The 21,624-nt window shown below is 40.6% G+C and overlaps 1 protein-coding gene across 1 annotated transcript; it reads left to right on the top strand.

The window, feature by feature from the left end:
• Nucleotides 1-768: 768 nt before the first annotated feature.
• march9 (membrane-associated ring finger (C3HC4) 9) lies at nucleotides 769-21,624 on the top strand. Its single transcript, XM_034131714.1, has 4 exons — nucleotides 769-2,443; nucleotides 12,783-12,938; nucleotides 17,934-18,126; nucleotides 20,383-21,624. The coding sequence occupies exons 1-4, from the start codon at nucleotides 2,111-2,113 to the stop codon at nucleotides 20,712-20,714; spliced, it is 1,014 nt and encodes a 337-aa protein (XP_033987605.1). The 5' UTR covers nucleotides 769-2,110; the 3' UTR covers nucleotides 20,715-21,624.

Raw genomic sequence — 21,624 nt, 5'->3', positions numbered from 1 at the left:
GAATATCTTAAGTGCTTTGACAAAAAATCCATAAAAAAATGTCATCTGTGGAAGCCGTAGTACTGTAAAAAGCACGACCAATCATTTTAGCCGGCCCGGCTAAAATAACTAGATGGCCTACCTGCCTGTCAGCCTTCCATCTGTGCACACACTTATCTCGTGCCCTCATTGGTCATGTGCGCGTTCGTGTGTGTTGGAGGAGGGGCTCTGTAAGGAAGTGGCAGATTTTCTCCGGTTGTGTATTTTCAAATTCTAGCGATCTCGAGCTGGTTTCTCCGAAATTACCTACCCCACCTTTAAGTAAAGGTAAAAATGTACTAACGTCTAGTATCAAAAGCAAAAGTTGGAGAGAAACTCCATCTGGAGGAAACTTTGGGATTTTTGCCTTTGTAGACCATTTACATGCACAAAAACCTATAGCACTACAGTAAAGGGAAAACCCCCAAATGTATATAGGGCCCCTTTAAAGTTAGGCTTTTGCACAATTATTTGGGGAGTTTTTCACATTAAATCAAATAGTACATGTTATGACAAATCATGGGTGTAATACAAAAGTTGATTAATAAGACTACCAAAACTCATACATACACTCTTCCGGCAAACACACTCACTCACTCACTCACTCACTCACTCACTCACTCACTCACTCACTCACTCACTCACTCACTCACTCACACTCACACACACACACACACACACACACACACACACACACACACACACACACACACACACACACCACACACACACACACACACACACACACACACACACTCAGGTCCGGTTCGTACTTCGCGGGCTCCGGTGCATGTGGCTGCAGAGAGCGCGTCACAGCGGGTATCAGCACCTCGGACAGCGGCTGGTCAACAGTAAAGCAGCTGGAGCTCCTGCACCGGGAGGCACACATCACCGACTGGAGGTGGATGTGTGAGCAGATATAAAGAATACCTCCTTGTTTACAGGATCACAGGTTTTTTTCTTCTTCTTGTTCTCCCTATTCCGGAAGTAGCTGCTGCGTTGGTTCAATCTCCAAGCCGACCATTTCGAGGAGGAAAATCAGCGCCAGCAGTATCATCACCTCCATCTATGTGATCCAATAATCAATGCCATTACTGCTGTGTAATTGCTCTCGGATGCGAAGACGTCTCCAGTCTTTGTCTAATTAGAAAAATCGCAGGGTGCCTTTTTTTTTTAAATTAATTCTGCCTCTCTCTTTCTCTTTGGCCGTATTTTTTTTCTGGGGCTCACAATGAAATGCTGATGGACATCGAGGAGGCGAGGATGGGAAACATGGGGCATTTTTTGGTACTGCCGTTTTTCCAGTGAGGCTTTTTCTGAAAACATGACAAGGATTGTGTTTTTATTATCGACGAGGATTGTCGGGGTGAATGGCTCCGTGGATCAACCAGAGGCTTTACAAAAAGGAGATGATTTAGAGAGAAAGAGAGGAGGGGGGGTTGAAAAAAATGGACCATGATCTGACGCTTGGGATGCTACAGTGAAGGGACAATAAAATACATATCTAGTTGTCATCTACTTCCATTTCATCTTTCATTTCCTTTTTTTTTTGGGTTATGTTTCTTGGCGAGAGCCCCAGATGTGACTGTGTGGATGGCAGGTCGTTGTATTTTACATCCCATCTTCTATTTCCTGCCTCTGTGTTGCTCTCTCTTCCTCTCGTCCACCCTCTCGCAGTCTTCTGCTTTGGGTAGCAAAACATGTAGGCTATTTTTTGCTGCAAGAAAAAGAGGTGTCTTTGAAGAGAAAAGCACCGTGGAAACCAGAACCTGTGCAAGTTGTAGTGTTGTTTGTATAATTATCCTGGGGTGCGGTGGAAGATTCATATATAGACAGCTAAGTTGTTTGAGTAATGAATATTGAAAGAGTGTGTCGGCCAGCTGAAAGGGAAAATCTTTCATCCGCATTGGCTTAGACACACATGCCATCAGTGGGGCGATTTTTTATTTCTCTGGATTCCCAATTAAATGTGGTATACACAAAAAATAGAACAATGAACATATTGGGTGTATGAACAATAATCACAATAACAATAGAGGCAGAGGAAGAGCTTTTTTTATTCCAGTCTGGCTGTTTCTTTATGTAGCCAAACATGTTCAAGTATCGGATCCGCATGTTTTTTAATGAACTGAAAGTCCTGGTGTTTATGCGATCCGATTCGAGGCAGTCCAGCTCAGACACAGAGAGACGGCCCGCCTCCACCATGCGAGGTCTGGGGATGGGCGGCTGCGGTTGGCCGCCTTTCGACTGCCATTCCCGGGATGATGAGGAGGAGTACTACGGCACCGACCCGCGGCCCCGGAGCCTGGCGTTTGAGGACAAGGAGCCCAAGCTGCAAGTGGGCCTGGACGCCGTGTCTCTGACCAGCAGCAACAGCAGCATGCGGAGCCCCCAGTGCCGGATCTGCTTCCAGGGCCTAGAGCAGGTACTTTATATATCTATACACAGTGTATATGGTGGAGACATGCAGCTGCAGCCTCCTCCTGGTGTTTTGTTTTAAATGTGCTTTTGTAAGGGGGGTGTTTCACCGTCCATGCATGCTGATTTTTTATTTTTCAGGAAGTTGTTGTTCAACAGAAATGTAGTGTAAGCTTCCATTTTGATTTTAGTTTTTTTATCACAAAGGGTCTACTACAACAATCCTGTCCTACATCTCTCTCTCTCTCTCTCTCTCTCATAATACTACTCTCTTCTATAGAATCGCTAGCGCGGATCAGATATGAGCTTATCCTCTCTCTCCTCGTCTATAGGGCTATCTCGCTCTAGCTATCTCTCATCTCTCTCTCTCCTCTTCTCGTCTCTCTCTCTCTTCTTATCTCTCTCTACTCTTCTCCTCGTCTCTCTCTCTATCCTACGCTCCTCCCCTCTCTCAATCCATTCAGTTTGATTTATTGGCATGAATGTAATAAGGGCAGTATTGCCAACGCGTCAAGTAATAATGAGATATAAGGATTATAAAGAAAAGATAAATGCATAAAACAAGAAAATATCAGAAAAACAAATCCTATTTCCCTTTTCAAGCAATGCAATTTGCTTTATTGTAATGTAATGCCAGCATTGCCAGAGTGTCAAATAACAATGAGATTACAAAGGAAATGGTACAATGCATAAAATCAAGAAAATGTCAGAAAAACAATCCTCTATTTCCCTCCCAATCAATGCAATTCGCTTTATTGGCTTGATTGTAACATGCCAGTATTGCCAAAGTGTCAAGTTATAATGAGATTACTAATAAAAATAACATGGTACGTTGCACAAAATCAAGAAAATAGCAGAAAAACAACCTCTTTCTCTTTCTCTCCCACCCACTTTACCTTCAAACACCTCATTTGAACAGAACAAAAACAATCTAGGATGAGGCCAAAATAGTGTTCATGGCAAACAGTCCAATCAGTCTTATTTGAGAAGCCCAGAATCACGACGTTGGATTGTGCGCCGCCTCAGACACCCTCTGTCTGTAGCCTAAACCTTGGATTTAGAGGCAAATGCTGTTCTCTGTTCTCCGATGATTGCTCAGTGATGTGGTTATCTAAATAACACTGTTTTCATTGCTAATCAGCGGTGGAGTAGAGAGGCAGCAGTTTCCCACACATCTGAAAACCGGCCAGCATAGCAACAAAGAAAGTTAGCCAATTATGTCTGCAGGATGACAAACAGAGTGAGAGGGACTGAATATGCATGAGTCACAATCATTTTGTAAAATGTAAATCAACTGTCCCCCGTCTGCATGTGTCACAGAACAGGATGATCAACTATTGATCCTGTGACGATGGTGTTGACTGTGACGAATAATGACACATTGTCATCCCTTTTCTGGGTGGTATTTTGTCCATTGTTTCTCTCAGTCCTTTCTCTCCAGAGCATGCTTTTTGTTCCCCTATGGAGCTGAAAACAAAACAATAAGTAGTGCATCTATTTGGTCCGTGGCCAAATGTGGATCTCACCAGATGTGCAGAAACCTGTGCAGCCTGGATCAGCAGGCACTCCTGAAGCCTGAGATCATTAGAAACACTGTAAATCCTATTGGAGCACAGATGGATATTACCATTTAGTCACTTCTGAAAGATAGGCGTAGGGTATACTTGTTATCACAGCCCATGTGCTAAATTATGACATCTGCCTTATAGTTTCTATTGTAGTAAACTGGAGAGCCACAGGACGGAGTATAAATCAGCTTTGTTCAGGAAGCCCTTTAGATGTTATAATAAGATAAGATATACTTAATTAATCCCAATTTGGGAAATGTTTTTGTCACAGCATGTAGATTAGACATTGCACATGAATTAGAAGTAAATAAAAATAGAAATGTAATGAAATAAAAATACAATGAAAATACAAATAAAATAAAAATCGAATAAAAATGTAATAAAATAATGAATAAAATAAATAATAAATAAAACAATGTTTATAAAAAACAATAAAGATATACATATCAGCATAAAGGATAAACAATGAATATATACATGAATAATGAAACATATATATATAGATTATATATTGAATACACAATATCAATATACAAATATACAGAATTGAAGGCAGTGTACATTATGCTTGCCCAGCTTATCAAACTCACAAAATGTAAAACATTGCATACATTTTACATTTGAGTTGGCAGAATCATAACAGTTTTAAATAAAAATTCCTCAAGGGCCCGCCTGAAAACAATATGAGTGAATGAGTGACTTGACAAGGAGAAACAGAGTGGGATCGGAACAAAGAGCAACTCCAGAGCTCTGTCGCAGACTTGGGATCATCCCCAGGTTCCTGTCTTACCCGTAGATCCTGCTTTAATACGAGGTGTGTGTTTGGGCTCTCCAGCAAGGTGACTCATCGAGCAACATGGCTCTGAGCTGCCTCTTTTAGCTACAGACAAAGAGCAGGCAAACAAAGCACAGAGGGAAAACCCTGAGACTACACTACTCTCATATAAGCGTGTTGTTTCTTTTTCGCCTGCACAGCACTCAGAGTGCCTAATACCTCTCAGGGTGCAGTGTGGGGGGAGCTCACTTTTGCCATTTTATTGTTATTTCATTATTCAGGCAGGTCACAACAGGGGCCGGGATCATGTCTCTGTCAGCGGGCCAATTACCCGCCGACATAATCACCTTGCTCTGTGTGCTGCATGGAGTACGAGTCCTTATTAACTGTCTGTCAGAGGCGTCAGAGTGTGTACAGTGGCTCGGGAGTCTCAGAAGCAGCGAGAGAGAGGACTTTTATTGTCTAAAGGTTACAGCTGAGTAGAAAGACTATTCTGTTAGTCATAGAAGTGACACACCAAATTAACACCTTCATGCTCTGTGAGGTGGCCTTGAGGGACAAACCCACGTCAAATCATCCGAGCAGGAAGGGTGTGTGTTTGTTTTTGTGTGGTGTGTGTGTGTGTGGTGTGTGTGTGTGTGTGTGTGTGCGTGCGTGCGTGCGTGCGTGCGTGCGTGCGTGCGTGCGTGCGTGCGTGTGTGTGGTGAGCAGCCGTTATGTTTGTTGGGACACTGCCTACTTGTCGTAAAAACTGTAATTATGTTTTTGTTATTGTCTAAAATCCCACAAAAGACAATAATTAATCGATATACTAACATGTATTGTGTGAATATAAAAAGCCCAGTGTATTTTATTTAGCTGTAAAGTATTTGTTCCACAGTGTAGAGAAACAGTAAAGGTACATTATGCCCAGCCTTAAAATGCACTGTCGTGGATCTGATATCTTAAACACTCACAACATAACCAAACAACAGCACTTAAATGACCAAAAGTAGTCATACTAACTATATAAAATGGACCCCTACAGAGTAATGCTTTATATATTGCTGGGTAGTTTGATCTATAACATCATCATAATTTATTAGTCGATATACTGTATGTTTCGTATTAATAACTTGAATATAATAGATATAATTTTTTTAATCAAATGTGCGTGCGTGCGTGCGTGCGTGCGTGCGTGCGTGTGTTTTATCTGATCCGGATGGTTACTAATTCCTTTTCTTTATGGCGGTCATGTTTGACCGGGAACACCATGGGTGTTACAAAGTTGACTAAATCATCCAAAATCCAATGAAAGTGGTGATCAGCAATTGTATATGTTCAAATGTCTACTGTGAAGGATATCATAAAGCCTTAATGCAATCGAATGTAAAACAAAAAAGTTATGATTGATGAAAGTAGTAAATCGGTCAGATTTGACCCGAAGACAACAGGAGGGTTAACCTGACATTTGGCCTCATCTTAACAAATGCCCACATTGTTTGGTGTTTTCATAGGATGTGTAGACAATGGCACAAAACAAGACATCCAGACCTATCAATTCAAATATAGGTTAACATAAAGTGTGACGTTTCTTTACAGTCGATTTCACTGTGTGTTCAAACACATTATAACTCTACATGTTTATTTGAGCATCATTACATCCCTCCAGGCCAGATGTGACCTTTTGTGTCTCATTCTGTGTTTCCTTTTTGTGGTTTACTGCCCTTAGGTATAGAGATTGACTCTCAAATAGAAAAACATGCAAATAGAAAAGCACCATGACATTAAAAATGATATATATTTATGTTTGTTTGTTTTACTTTTTTAATGAGTTCATTGCTGTGGGGTTTGATACATTTGATTTAATTTAGTTGGGTAAATTGTGAAGCTTTTTATTTGCCCTGCAGCATTTATTCATTTGAAAGTCTAAGTTGTTGTTTTTTGGAAATAACATTATTAATTTAATTCATTATTAGAGTTACTTTCTGTTATTCTGGTAACATTTCTGCCTTTACTATGCAGTTTCTCTGCATTGACCTCATTTATCGCACACTTTTTACTGCATGAAGCTCAAAACAAGGTTTGATTTCCTGCAGGTTGTTGTGGAGACACAACGTTTTCACAAAAATCGATTATATGCTGAATCGTTATGAGTCTCTAAAACTTCAAAAACACCGCTCACACCCTCAGTTTGGTTTCCCGAACAGGAAGATCGATATTTGTGAACATCAAACAGAAATCTCTCAGAGTTTCAACCCTGATTTGTGCAGAGAAATCCCTTCAAAATATGGTGTCTTTTATTCATCATTAATGGAGCAGCTCTAGAAAATTTGACAAAATTATCACAATTTCTATTTAAGCAGCTTCTCTGTTTGAGGAGATGGTTGGTGGTGACATTAACATCTTTGTAAAAGCCTGTAAATGTTTCCTCACAACACACACACACACACACACACACACACACACACACACACACACACACACACACACACACACACACACACACACACACACACACACACACACACACACACACACACACACACACACACACTCACTATCTAAACACATTTTGACATTTAAGAAATGTTTGCTTTCATAATGGTTGTTATTTAGTTTCTCATATACTTCTGACCTTCTCTGTGTTATCTTTATAATGTCAGCGGGCAAGTTATTTTAAAGTTTATGAGTGGCATGTGGCTCATCTGCCAAACCCAATCTTTTGTATGCAGTGGGAAACTCGAAGTCTTTTATTATAAGTGAAGGAAGGTCAAGCGCGCCAGATGGGGGATTGACGGAGTGCAGACAAACAGAAACAAATATTTAAAGCATTGTTATTTGTGCCAACACAGTCCTCTGGTGCATACAATCTGTATTTATTAAACTGCTAATACTCGGGCAAGTTAGTATAAATAATAATTGAAAGATTTTAAAGAGTACTGACCAATGAGCGAATAGACATCATCAGATTTTATTCTGCTATTTTATTCAACTTCATTTGAACCATTTTATGCTCACTACATTACATTACATTGCATTTAGCTGACGCTTTTCTCCAAAGCGACTTACAATAAGTGCATTCGACCAAGAAGATACAAACTTGAAGAAAACAGAATCATATAAGTACATCAGGTTTCATAGAGCCAAAACATTTCAAGTGCTTCAAAGCACTTATATACTAACAAAGGACTGGAAAGCCAGTCCTTTGTTAGTATATAAGTGCTTTGTTAGTCATTTTATTGCTCGAAGTGGAGTCGAAAGAGATGAGTTTTCAGTCTGCGCCGGAAGATGTGTAAGCTTTCTGCTGTCCTGATGTCAATGGGGAGCTCATTCCACCATTTTGGAGCCAGGATAGCAAACCCACGTGTTTTTGCTGATGGGAACTTGGGTCCCCCTCGCAGTGCGGGTGCAGTGAGCCGTTTGGCTGATGCAGAGCGGAGTGCACGTGCTGGGGTGTACAGTTTAACCATGTCCTGGATGTAGGAAGGGCCAGATCCATTCACAGCATGGTACGCAAGTACCAGTGTCTTGACGTGGATTCTAGCAGTTACTGGAAGCCAGTGAAGGGAGCGGAGGAGCGGCGTGGTGTGGGAAGATTTAGGAAGGTTGAAGACCAGACGAGCCGCTGCATTCTGGATGAGCTGCAGAGGTCGGATGGCACATGCAGGTAGACCAGCCAGGAGGGAGTTGCATTAGTCTAGGCGTGAGATGACGAGAGCCTGGACCAGAAGTTGCGTCGCTTTCTGGGTCAGGAGGGCACGTATCCTTCTGATGTTGTAAAGAGTGTAAAAACAAAAGGAAACTCAATTATAAATCAGCTTTTCTGAGCAAAGTAAATTAAGTTGGGAGACACTTTTTTACTAACATTTTATCCTTATCTCACTCTGTTAATATTTAAAAATTATATTTTCCAGAGAAAAAACCAGACATTCAGGTTCACATTTGTATTTTTTGCCTCTTATGTCAAATATTTACATGTTTGAATCCTCTGTTGTGATTGGTCAACCTCTTAGAGATGTCCCGCCCCTTAGCCTATTGTGTACAATGTGTTGAAGCGCTAGCCAATAGAAGCGTGAGTGTCAGTAGTGATGTCACCATGTCGCGGAAGTAAACAGAGGAGTCCAATGGAGGCATTTCAGGGAGAAAAACTTCCTCTGGATGGAACACAGGGATTTTAGTCTTTGCAGACCATTCACATGCACTAAAACCTATATTACAAACTACAGGAAAGGGAAAACCCCCAAAAGCATAATAGGGCCCCTTTAAGAAGAATGTAATGTCACATATAGAATTTATTTGGTATAAGCTGAGATGGTAAAAAAAGGTAGGCTAACAGGTACGATCTCTACTGAGTAACCAATCAAAAGAGCAAATGGTGTAGCGCCGCAACATTCAGTGTAAACGCGCTATAAGCCAACCAGTTTCACATCTAAAGGAAAGTTAGAAGGACATTTTAATTTGGCTAATTTCCTTCAAGGGTTATGTTGTTATAATGTCATACATTGTGTAATTTAAGAAAGCCATACTCAAAGTGCCGCTAAGAGTGGTATTCTCATGAAACTCTGAGCATAGAAGCGTACAGAGTGTTGTTTACTTTAGTTTCCAAAAAGTTACACAAGCTTCTGATCTTTCTGGAGTGAACTCTTCCACCTTCCCGACATTGGATGTGTGTTTGATGTCTGAGAGATGTACCTTTTTTCTGTGAGTTCACTCAGAGTTTGTGTGACACGTCAGCAGCAGCTCTTCTCTCCTCCACCTGTCTGCCCTTAAAGCAGATTCACCAACGATACACACTCATATTCTTCCCCAATACTGGTGTTTTAGAAGCTTTCATTCAGGTATTGTGACAGTTTTTGTGGGGGGTTTAGTGAAATGAGGACTTTGCTGACGTCTGAGGCTGTCAAATTTCAATTCTTCTGACAAAATGGATGTTTGACGCTGAGCGGTGATGACAGACTGAACGTGGTCATCCTTAATGTGGCGAAGGTGCCAACAGGCTTCACACGCTGATGCGATGCTGGAGAGACACTCATTTCAAAGAGACTGAACCAACATGAGTAGAAAGGGAAGGGGTGGTCAGACGAGTAGGAGGGTGTTGTTATTCGTAATTATGGAAAGTAGTATGGCTGTTTTTGGTCAAAACAATTTTTTTCTTAGCTAGTATTCATATTTTGAACCATTCCTTGTAAGATTTATTCGGTTAAAAGATATTTAAAGTGGACCTATCATGCTATATTTGAATAATATAGTGTAGGACCATACCTATATAAGGCATATTTATACTTTTTTTTTTGCAAAATACCAAACAGATCATGCATTTTAGCCATGCCTCATTTTGCTCAATTTGACATGTTTTAGCTCTGTTTTTGCAAGGGCAGATAAGGGCAGAACAGCACCATCTACAGGCCTGGCATATGTACTACAGCGTCTCCAGCGCTTTCGAACGGCAATGTCCGTGGCTGTCTCCTCCTGATTGGTGGAGTTGGCCCAATAGCCGTAGCGCCACCGTCCTGACGTCAGGACAGTGTTCAGATCTGGATCAGTTTTTATCAGATCCGTTGCAGCCCCTTTTTTTAGAGATTTGGGTATGGAGGAAAATAGAGAGGGTTGTGTTTTCTGACACTTGGTGAGTTCCCTGGAACACCGGGGACACATATTCATGTATAAAAGACGTACAAAAGTGCATTTTGCATGATAGGTCCCCTTTAAATGGTGTTTTGATGTGCGCCACTGGTCATAAAGCAGCATTTCTGTCTAAGCAGAGGAACAAATAAGGCTGTTTGAAAAAACACATGTGGATCTTTCTTTGTAAATAATCTTATCTGTTGCAGAAATACATGTTCATAAACTTAATACATATATTAAAGGTCCCCTATTATACTGTTTTTCATCAATATATTATAGGTCTCAGATATATACAAAACATGTCTCTGAAGTGTTTGGCTTCAAGTACCAAACAGTCATCATGTATACCATCCTGGTGTAACTGAGAACATTTTAGATCAAATTAAAGTCTAATATCTCATTTTAAATGTCAATAATTCTCTATTCAAGGGCAGAGTCCAGAGGATATATAAAATCATTAATGGTGATTTAAAAAAGCAAGGTTCAGGCCTCCTCTCATGAAAAATAATTTGTATTCATCCCCTTTAGTCAAACTGAATTTCATGTAAGCAGCATCTCTGTTTGTATTGTAACTGCAGGTCCTGATTGTACTTTAACATCCATATATAATTGTACTATATCTGTAAATAACATCAGAAGACACTGGCTAAAATTGTATTTGTGTCATTGTGTTTTGTACCCATTCATTGGTATTTTCACATTTATCTTATCATTTTACTATATTCTCAGATATGTTTGTTGTTTTTACATTATCATTCATGTTTGTTGATTTGTGAAGCCCTCTGAGACAAATGTGTGTGTTTTTTAATTTTTTAAACGTATTCTTTATTAGTTATTTTCTCACATTCCCCTTTACATCCATTAGTAGGAGGCGTGTGGCGCAGTGGGTTAGTGCACTGATCTTTGAATCAGAGGATAGCAAGTTCAAGCCCCACTGCAGTCAGCATGTCGTTGTGTCCCTGAGACACTTCACCCCAAATTGCTCGGATTGCCCACAGTATTGAGTATGTAAGTCTCTTTGGATAAAAGCGTCTAACAAGTGACATGTAATGTAATGTAGTATTCCAATTTGATGAAACGTTTCTTTAACAAGGGGTCACAACATGTAGAAGGTCTCAAATCCAACACATTCAACATGAGAATATGAAAAACAAAACGTATAGAAATCAAATCAATAATAACATTGAGAACGTAAATAACACAGGTATAACAAAAATAAAATAAAAGATTGCTTATATATAAGGTCATCCTACACATTACAATAATACAGTACAATATACTTAGGAAAAGTATCCATGTACCAGAACCCTCCTCATTTTAAAGAAGCCATATTATATTATTTTGGGGTGTCACACAGTCCAGTTCCTTTTTTTTAATGCAGCCTTAATAATCCTTCCATTATTAATCCCAGTTTCCTCCTATTACCTCCATCAATGGCGTCCATCTTTCTTTAAAAGTTTACACATGTGTTTTTTGAAGCCTTTTGCCGCTGCTTTTGATTGAGCTGTTCATATCCACACTGCAGTATGGCTTGTATTCATGTATTCTATACCTGCTGTGTTTATTTTATTATCTTGGCTTTTTAATGCCTGTTTTTAAATGCCATTTTATAATGTGTTTCTGCTGTATTTCTTCTTAAATGTGTTTTATTTTATTTTGTAAAGCACTTTGAATTGCCGTGTGCTGAAAGGTGCTATATAAACAGGGACGCGGGAAGGGGGGGTGCTGAGGGGGCTGCAGAGTTGTAACTGCAACGCCAAAAAGTTCACTAAACAAATCAATACAAAAGTTTTATTTTGAGTTACTATTTTTGAGTTAGCATTTTAGTGTAAGCAGTCTATAAAAAGCTTCACTATATAAGAGAAAGTGATAATGCGCGGTGCTTCTTCTGTTGCTCTGCTATAGAAAAGAAGCTTGTCAGTGCAGACAAGATCAGGGAAGGGAGTTTTGTGAAAGCAGGGGAAACATTTAGGGAGCATGAGAAGTCCCATCAACACACAGGCCGTCAACAGACTGGCAGCATTAAAACGAACACCGATGAATGCACTGCTCTCACAAGCTGTTGCTAAAGACCAAATGACTGCATTTAATATGACGTTATTATACAGGGCTGCCCCTCCCTACACGCAGGTCACGCAGACCCCTCGCGGATGGGGCCTCATTTTGCGGAGGGAGCCTCCTCTGAAGCGCAAACGCGGCGCGCCGCTGCGAGGCTCCACTAGCATCGCCCCCCCTCCCACCGCACCCGCACGCCGCACCCCCAACTCTGACTGACTTCCCGCGTCCCTGTATATAAATAAACTTGCCTTGCCTTTTTGATATTGTGCTATATAAATACATTTGAATTGAATTGAATTGAACATAAATAGTAACTGATGGTGTGTTTGTGTCCTCAGGGGGAGCTGCTGAGCCCGTGCCGCTGTGACGGATCGGTCCGCAACACCCACCAGCCCTGCCTCATCCGCTGGATCAGCGAGCGAGGGTCCTGGAGCTGTGAGCTCTGCTACTTCAAGTACCAGGTCCTCGCCATCAGCACCAAGAACCCTCTGCAGGTAACAGGAAGCACTTCTGCAGCCAAAACACACTCCAAATAATCACCAAACCCAAAGAAAACTACAATTTGGGGGAAAAACTAAGCTTCACACTTGCGTTTTGAATTATTAAAGAAAAGCAGCTGTTTAAAAGTTACAAAGAACATTTACTTATGTACAATTTTGCTTTGATTTTCTTTTTTGAAATTGTTGAATTTTCTTTTATTCTTTAGTTATTAATTTATTTTTATTTCATTTTTAATATAACGATTATTTTGATCAGATTGTGTTTATCACCTTTTCAGTGATCGAGAAAACCAAAAAACTAAAAATATGTTATTATAAAAGTGTTATGCTACTTTACACAATTCAGAGGAAAATATTGCACTTTTAATTCGACTACAATCATTTGACAACTATACACTTCATCTGAAGATCCAGATTAATAATACAAATCATAATGAAATATTAAATTGGGATGTTTTATTATGGATAAGATAAAACTTAATTGATCCTCCGGGGACAATTCCCAATCCACCCAGCAGTATATGAAGCAATTAAAATGAGCTCCACTCTTACCTGCTGCAACAATAAAGAGATGAACACATTAATGCAAAAACAATTGCAATCCAATTATATTTGATATATATATATATATTATTCTGAAATAGAATGTGCTGCATAATGAGTCATTTTACTTTTGGTACTTGAAGTGTACTTTGATTTATGCATAATACTACTTTTAGTAACATTTAAATCCATATAACAAAATATCTGTGCTCAAAAGACGCGTAGGCGCTCGTTCAGGTGAATCCGACTCTCGCTGCACTTTGGATTTAATTCACAAACAGTCAGGTGTAAGAAAGGTCTTCTCCTCCGTTGTCTTTACAAAACACAACTCTCTTTAAAATCCATGATTCAGCCGATCGGATAACAAGATGGAGACGCTACGTGAATATGTAAAGCTATTTGTGAAATGAACACAAATTGTCATTCTGTGAGAGGTGTGACTTTAAATGCATTTATTCATGACTCATTCGGGGAGATCTTTATCGTATGGGATTCTTAAAAAATACCACATTTCCTTACAACACATACAATATACAAACGCTGCGGCATCAGACCCAACACTCTGTGCTAGAACAAATCTGCAGGGCCGGCGCTGCGGTGTGAGGACGGTTTGCCATATTGTACTGACACATTTTCGCTCTGCGTCACCGTCCTTCTGCACTGCTTTTCAGAGGCAGCCAATGCTCCCAAACCTATTGAGAAGTTGCCATGTGTGTGTGTGAGTGTGTTTGTCTTTTTCTGTGTGTGTTTGTTTATCGTGGAGTCAGATGGTGATATTGTTCTCTGATGATATGTAATAAGATGAAAAATCATTGTGCATTTACTCAGAAAATTACTCATGTACAATTTTCAGTAGAGTACGTACACCTTCTGCTACTTTGCACTCCTACTACACATCATGTCAGACCGAAATGATGTGTGTATGTGTCACAAAGAAGTAAAAATAGGTACATTCTGACACAAAAGTGTGAATAAAAGCTTTATTTCAACCTATAGCATAATGAAACTCGTCATCTCTGTGTTGTGTATGTGTGTGTGAGTGTGTGTGTGTGTTTATCATGGAGTCATATATGATTATTTTTCTCTCTGGTGAGATACAATGACTTGGAAAGTAACTGTACGTTGACTCTGTACTGCACTTATGTACAATTTTCAGCACAGCACGTACACTTCCTGCTACTTTACACTACTACACAACATGTCAGACAGACAGTGTGTGTGTGTGTGTGTGTGTGTGTGTGTGTGTGTGTGTGTGTGTGTGTGTGTGTGTGTGCGTGCGTGCGTGCGTGCGTGCGTGCGTGCGTGCGTGCGTGCGTGCGTGCGTGCGTGCGTGCGTGCGTGCGTGCGTGTATGTCACCATCAACTAGGACACAATATAAACAAAGGACCTTTAAAAGCAGTGATTTTTAAACCATTTCCTCAAACAAAGCTGCTTAAACAGAAGTTGTGATAGTTTTGTCTAAATTTAAAGTCTAATTTTCTAGAGCTGCTCCATTAATGATGAATAAAAGACACCATATTTTGAAGGGATTTCTCTGCACAAATCAGGGTTGAAACTCTGAGCGATTTCTGTTTGATGTTCACAAATATCGATCTTCCTGTTCGGGAAACCAAACTGAGGGTGTGAGCGGTGTTTTTGAAGTTTTAGAGACTCATAACGATTCAGCATATAATCGATTTTTGTGAAAACGTTGTGTCTCCACAACAACCTGCAGGAAATCAAACCTTGTTTTGAGCTTCATGCAGTAAAAAGTGTGCGATAAATGAGGTCAATGCAGAGAAACTGCATAGTAAAGGCAGAAATGTTACCAGAATAACAGAAAGTAACTCTAATAATGAATTAAATTAATAATGTTATTTCCAAAAAACAACAACTTAGACTTTCAAATGAATAAATGCTGCAGGGCAAATAAAAAGCTTCACAATTTACCCAACTAAATTAAATCAAATGTATCAAACCCCACAGCAATGAACTCATTAAAAAAGTAAAACAAACAAACATAAATATATATAATTTTTAATGTCATGGTGCTTTTCTATTTGCATGTTTTTCTATTTGAGAGTCAATCTCTATACCTAAGGGCAGTAAACCACAAAAAGGAAACACAGAATGAGACACAAAAGGTCACATCTGGGCTGGAGGGATGTAATGATGCTCAAATAAACATGTGGAGTTATAATGTGTTTGAACACACAGTGAAATCGACTGTAAAGAAACGTCACACTTTATGTTAACCTATATTTGAATTGATAGGTCTGGATTTCTTCTATAATGTGCCATTGTCTACACATCCTATGAAAACACCAAACAATGTGGGCATTTGTTAAGATGAGGCCAAATGTCAGGTTAACACGAGTCAGAGAGAGAACTGATTTTGACATCTGGGCCTTGGAAAACATAGAATATCCTAAATAAAGTCCACAGAAGTAGTGATGTTAAAAAAGTCATTTCAGGAAAAACTGGAAGACATTCTGCTCTGTGTGTTTGTCGTCCTGTTGATAGCATTATTGAAATGTAGAAGAATAGAAGGTACATTTACACAACTACTGTACGCAGGTACCATTTTAGATTTGTACAATTGCTCTTTAATATTGCCAATGTATACAGTTATATTCTTACAGAAGCAATTTAAATCACAGCAACATTTACTATGTAGTGCTAAAAAATAAATATGAATGCAAATCAAACAATCTAGCTTACCTTCTTTACTACGTAAGGCGTGTAGTTAATCTTTACCTTTGTTTATAGTGCGTTTTGTCTCTGTTTTGGCAAATGAAATACACTCAAAATACGAGTGTAGGTAGACAAAGCAAGAACAGAAAGAAATGGAAAATATTACTTAATTTTTCCTTACATTACATTACATGTCACTTGTTAGACGCTTTTATCCAAAGCGACTTGCATACTCAATACTGTGGACAATCCCCACAGGAGCAATTTGGGGTGAAGTGTCTTGCCCAGGGACACAACGACATGCTGACTGCAGTGGGGTTTGAACCTGTGACCACCTGATCCGAACACCAACGTACAACCCACTGCACCATATGCCTCCATCCGCCCTTACATAATATCAATTTATTTTTTATTTTTACAATGCCCTTAAATCGCAACACCCCATAAGTAAAACAAAATACTTTACAACCCTAAACAATAAATAATAACCTAAATTATATTATGAGGTGGATGCATTCTAACATCCACCTTTGTAATATATCTTGCATTTTGTGGTCCTGAAAGCCTTATACTTTGATATGAGTTATACATCAGATGTATGCCTATGTTTGAGCAGTAAAAAGAGATCATGCCTGTGGGGTGAGGACAATTCAAAAGATGCTAAAAAAAACAAGAAATGAATGCATAGAAACCACAAAAAGACTTGATCCACATTTACATTGTCGTATGGGTACTTAAAGGGGACCTATCATGCAAAATGCACTTTTGTACGTCTTTTATACATGAATATGTGTCCCCGGTGTTCCAGGGAACTCACCAAGTGTCAGAAAACACAACCCTCTCTATTTTCCTCCATACCCAAATCTCTAAAAAAGGGGCTGCAACGGATCTGATAAAAACTGATCCAGATTTGAACACTGTCCTGACGTCAGGACAGTGGCGCTACGGCTATTGGGCCAACTCCACCAATCAGGAGGAGACAGCCACGGCCATTGCCGTTTGAAATCGCTGGAGACGCTGTAGTACATATGCCAGGCCTGTAAGTGGCGCTGTTCTCACAGAATCAGCCCTTGCAAAAACAGGGCAAATTGAGCAAAATGAGGCATGGCTAAAATGCATGATCTGTTTGGTATTTTGAAAAAAAAAAAGTATAAATATGCCTTATATAGGTATGGTCCTACACTATATTATTATAATATAGCATGATAGGTCCACTTTAAGTAAAGATGACTTTTTTCAAAATATATTAAAGGTCACCTATTATGCACAATCCACGTTTTCATGTTTTGTATACATCAACATGTGGAAAGAGATTCTGAAAGTTTCAGGAAAAAAGATTCGCTCACTTTTTGTCCTGATCCATTTATATAAAAACCTGTCTGAAAATGAGCTGATCAGATTTTGGCCACTTTATGATGTCATCACGATGTTTTGGCTTGTGTAACCATTAGCCAATCACCAACCAAGGTAACCCCCCCCCCCACCTTATCACCTGAATCTCCTCCTAGAGCACCATTGTGTTCTTTTTAACCAAATATCTCTCAGAGGGGCATGGGGAGGGGCTCCTTATTTTCATCTAAAGTAACAGACACAGAATCAGCACTTTTGAAACAGGGCTGAAACAGAGGGGATTATGGGATGCTGCAATGATCTGTTTGGTGTTTGGAGCCAAACACTTCAGAGACATGTTTTGTATATATCTGAGACCTATAATATATTGATGAAAAACAGTATAATAGGGGACCTTTAATGATGTTTTGTCTCCCCTCCAGTGGCAGGCCATCTCTCTGACGGTGATAGAGAAGGTGCAGATAGCGGCCATCATCCTGGGCTCCCTGTTCCTCATCGCCAGCATCTCCTGGCTCATCTGGTCCTCCCTCAGCCCCTCGGCCAAGTGGCAGCGCCAGGACCTGCTCTTCCAAATCTGCTACGGCATGTACGGCTTCATGGATATCGTCTGCATAGGTAAAGGACATGTGCAAACATAAGATAACGATGCACTTTTATAAATAGCAGCAGTGTTTATTGAAAAACTGTATAAGAATAACACATTAAAAAAAGGGGCGTAGTAGAAGGTTACAGAGTACGACGTGATGCATTATGCAACAAGGAGCTCTGCAACAACACAAAAATATATTAATAAACATAGGTTGAATTATGCAAGGACAAACTAAAAAGCATGTATTCAGTTCACATTCTGTTAGCTGTTAAGGTCATACTAAATAACACACACAGGCAAAACTAAGATGAACAGATGGTGCAAAGGTAGGAGGACGACAACTACAGGAACAAAGCGCATCAGATGGCATCAGATATCTGTGATTATTGCCAGTTCTCATCACACAGGCAAAATGGAAAGTTCCCACCTATGGTGCTGAGCTTTTTAAGGCTGGTGTATGAGACAAGAAGTACCTTAGTTATATCTCACACAGGCTCCACCCTCTACTGGACTCTATGGTTACTACTTCTCAACCATACTATGTGAGCATTCATCAACTGAGATATCTATAACCGTAGCCGGCCCCTGGGGCGGGCCTACCTGAATGCACGCGCAAGCCCACCGTATATAAGGCGGCCTCGCCTCCTGACTGTCATCCCTTTCTCTTCAGCGAGCAAGGGAACAACTGAGCGCTAAGACATGTCTGGCTCCTTCTCATCATCTGTGCTTGCTGCGGCAACACAGGACTGGTGAGGGGGGGCGGGGGGGGGGGGGCTGTGGGTCCCCGCCCCCCCTGGACATAGTGCACTTATGTGTTCCCATGCTCCTTAGGGACCCGGGAAGCATGGTGCACAGTGAGCCCCATACAGGGCTGGGAGCCCTCCTCACTGTTTTCCAGGCACACTATTCACGAGGTAAGCATGAATAGTGTGCCCTACCAGCCAGGTAAACTGCGGCCCCCACTTCTCCCCGGTCACAACCGGAGGAGAGGAGGTTGCGGTGTAGTGGCTGTTAGCCAAAAGCCGGTCAGGGGCAGTGTGGTGACTCGATGTTGTTGGACGACAGGGCGTTTAGGCATCAGGGCTCCACCCACTGTACCCATAGAGTCCAGTAGAGGGCGGAGCCTGTGTGAGATATAACGGTGGGTTACGTATTGTAACCCTAGTTATATAAGCACAGGCGGAGCCCTCTACTCTGGGCCCTGTCTGTCCTATGCTGCTCGCTGAAGAGAAGTGTAGGATGACAGTCAGGAGGCGAGGCCGCCTTATATACGGTGGGCTTGCGCGTGCATTCAGGTAGGCCCGCCCCAGGGGGCCGGCTACGGTTATAGATATCTCAGTTGATGAATGCTCACATAGTATGGTTGAGAGGTAGTACCCATAGAGTACAGTAGAGGGCTCCGCCTGTGCTTATATAACTAGGGTTACAATACGTAACCCACCGTTTTCTTATTCTTTTCCAAAAAGATGTAGGTTTGGATATATTAAAGAGGACATATTCTGCTCATTTTCAATTTTATATTTGTGTGTAGTGTCTCTACTGTGACATGTCTCCATGCATTGATGTTCAAAAAGCTCTTTATTTTCCTCATACTGCCTGTGCTGCAGCACCTCTTTTCACCCTCTGTCTGAAACCAGAGCCCAGTCTGCTCTGATTGGTTAGCTGGCTGGCTCTGTTGTGATTGGTCAACCGCTTAGATATATCCCGCCACTTAATCACGTACAATGTGTTGGAGCGCTAGCCAATAGAAGCGCGAGTGTTATGTAGTGATGTCGTGGAAAATGTTACCATTTGCAGACTATTTACATGCACCAATACTAACACATCCCATGAAATGTAAAATGCCACAAAGTATAAAAGGGTCCCTTAAGTTTATTATTGTAAGTCTAGATTAGACTTGTATTCATATACTGTAATGGTTTACTTTTTCTTTAAGAGATCGCTCCCTGGTGCATTTACTTCAGGGATGCTGTGGATGTATGGAGTTTAGTGGAAGCTGCTAGACTAGCTGTGGAGACACAAGTGTACTGTTTCATGTCCAATCAGTTTGAAGTTTTATCACATCCAGCATCATCTCTTTAGATTTATCCGCTTGACACATGTGGAACTAGGTTTTTTTCCCCCCCCTCAACTCTAAAAAGGATTTTATAAAGCTACCTCGGATAGACACACGTAGTCCATGACAAAAAACATTCGTGCAATTACAGCTGACAGTTGATGTTAAGCAGAGGGGATTCATTGATGCACTCTCTTTCACCCTTCTCCTTCTTCTCCCTGCCCAGGCCTCATTATCCACGAGGGATCGTCAGTGTATCGGATCTTCAAACGGTGGCAGGCTGTCAATCAGCAATGGAAAGTACTGAACTATGAGAAATCAAAGGACCTGGGCGACCCGCTGAGCTCGAACAGAAAGACGGGGGCGCCTGGATCCCGCGGAAACCCTCACGGTCTGGCCAGCAGCAGCGCGGGGCGACAGAGCAGGAGGTTAAGAACTATTCTGAACCACCACTGTGGATACACCATCTTGCACATCCTCAGCCAACTGCGGACACACGACCCGCGGATCAGCGCCGTCGCCAGCAGGGAGGTGGTGATGAGGGTCACCACCGTATGAGAAGCACCGGGGCATGCGTGATGGGATCAACCTGATGTAAATGAGCCTCGTGGACCTATTATTAAAGAACTACAGACTCATGTGAGTGACGCCTCATCGACAGACACTTGAGGATGTCTCCTCGTGTTTTGTAAGAGGCCAGATTCTCCTTTTCAATAATTAAAGAACTGATGGATGCATTAAAAAGACATGAAAATGAAATGTATGCAGGAAAAAAAAGTGTAACAGGCTTTGTAACCTAATCCAAGATGACGAGACGTTTTTTCCAGTTCAATATCAGGATGCACAAAGACATGTTTCTTTGATTTTAACCTCTTGGTTTGATTTGTATCTTCTCTTTTTTTGTTTTTTACTCATTTTGATTTTGTACGGATGTATGATTTTAGAGGAAATCATGTAACTCCATACATGCCAAGCATTTTCAGATGACTATGTGTACCGATCTTTAACATTTCTACAAGATAACCAATGCTGGTGAAAAAAAAGACCGAAAACTGAAACAAACAACAGGAGGGAGAAACACAGGGGCGACAACAGAACAATAAGTCATAACAAGTACAAAAAGAAAAAGATAAAAAAAGAATTTCAGTGACACTTAACCTTTCTGCAATAAAGATACGTATGTACATTTCACAGGGAATTTTGCATGGGTATATAATTTATTCTTCATCACATAACATAAGCACATGACAAAGTTGCTCTATTTCGAATGGTGCTTGCCAAAAATAAACACTTTAGAAACATCTGATTTCATTGCACCCACTTTTTGTCAACATGACAAATGGCAGTGTGTTACAGCTATTTCAGCTAAAATACAGATTGTTGCTGCTGTGTGCTGATTCAGATTTGATAATAAGTAAACTATTGGATTAAAAATGGGGATCAGACGATCTCTTACTACTCATTCTCA

Source organism: Trematomus bernacchii, unplaced genomic scaffold (genome assembly GCF_902827165.1).
Source record: "Trematomus bernacchii unplaced genomic scaffold, fTreBer1.1, whole genome shotgun sequence".
Lineage (NCBI taxonomy): Eukaryota > Metazoa > Chordata > Actinopteri > Perciformes > Nototheniidae > Trematomus > Trematomus bernacchii.
This window is presented reverse-complemented; position numbering and strand designations above follow the sequence as displayed.

Bases quoted from the DNA above. Each gene is read 5' to 3' on its own strand.
- march9 (XM_034131714.1), top strand. From the start codon at position 2,111: ATGTTCAAGTATCGGATCCGCATGTTTTTTAATGAACTGAAAGTCCTG. The intron at 2,444-12,782 runs GTACTTTATATA...TTGTGTCCTCAG, and splicing joins GCTTCCAGGGCCTAGAGCAG to GGGGAGCTGCTGAGCCCGTG. The intron at 18,127-20,382 runs GTAAAGGACATG...CTCCCTGCCCAG, and splicing joins CATGGATATCGTCTGCATAG to GCCTCATTATCCACGAGGGA.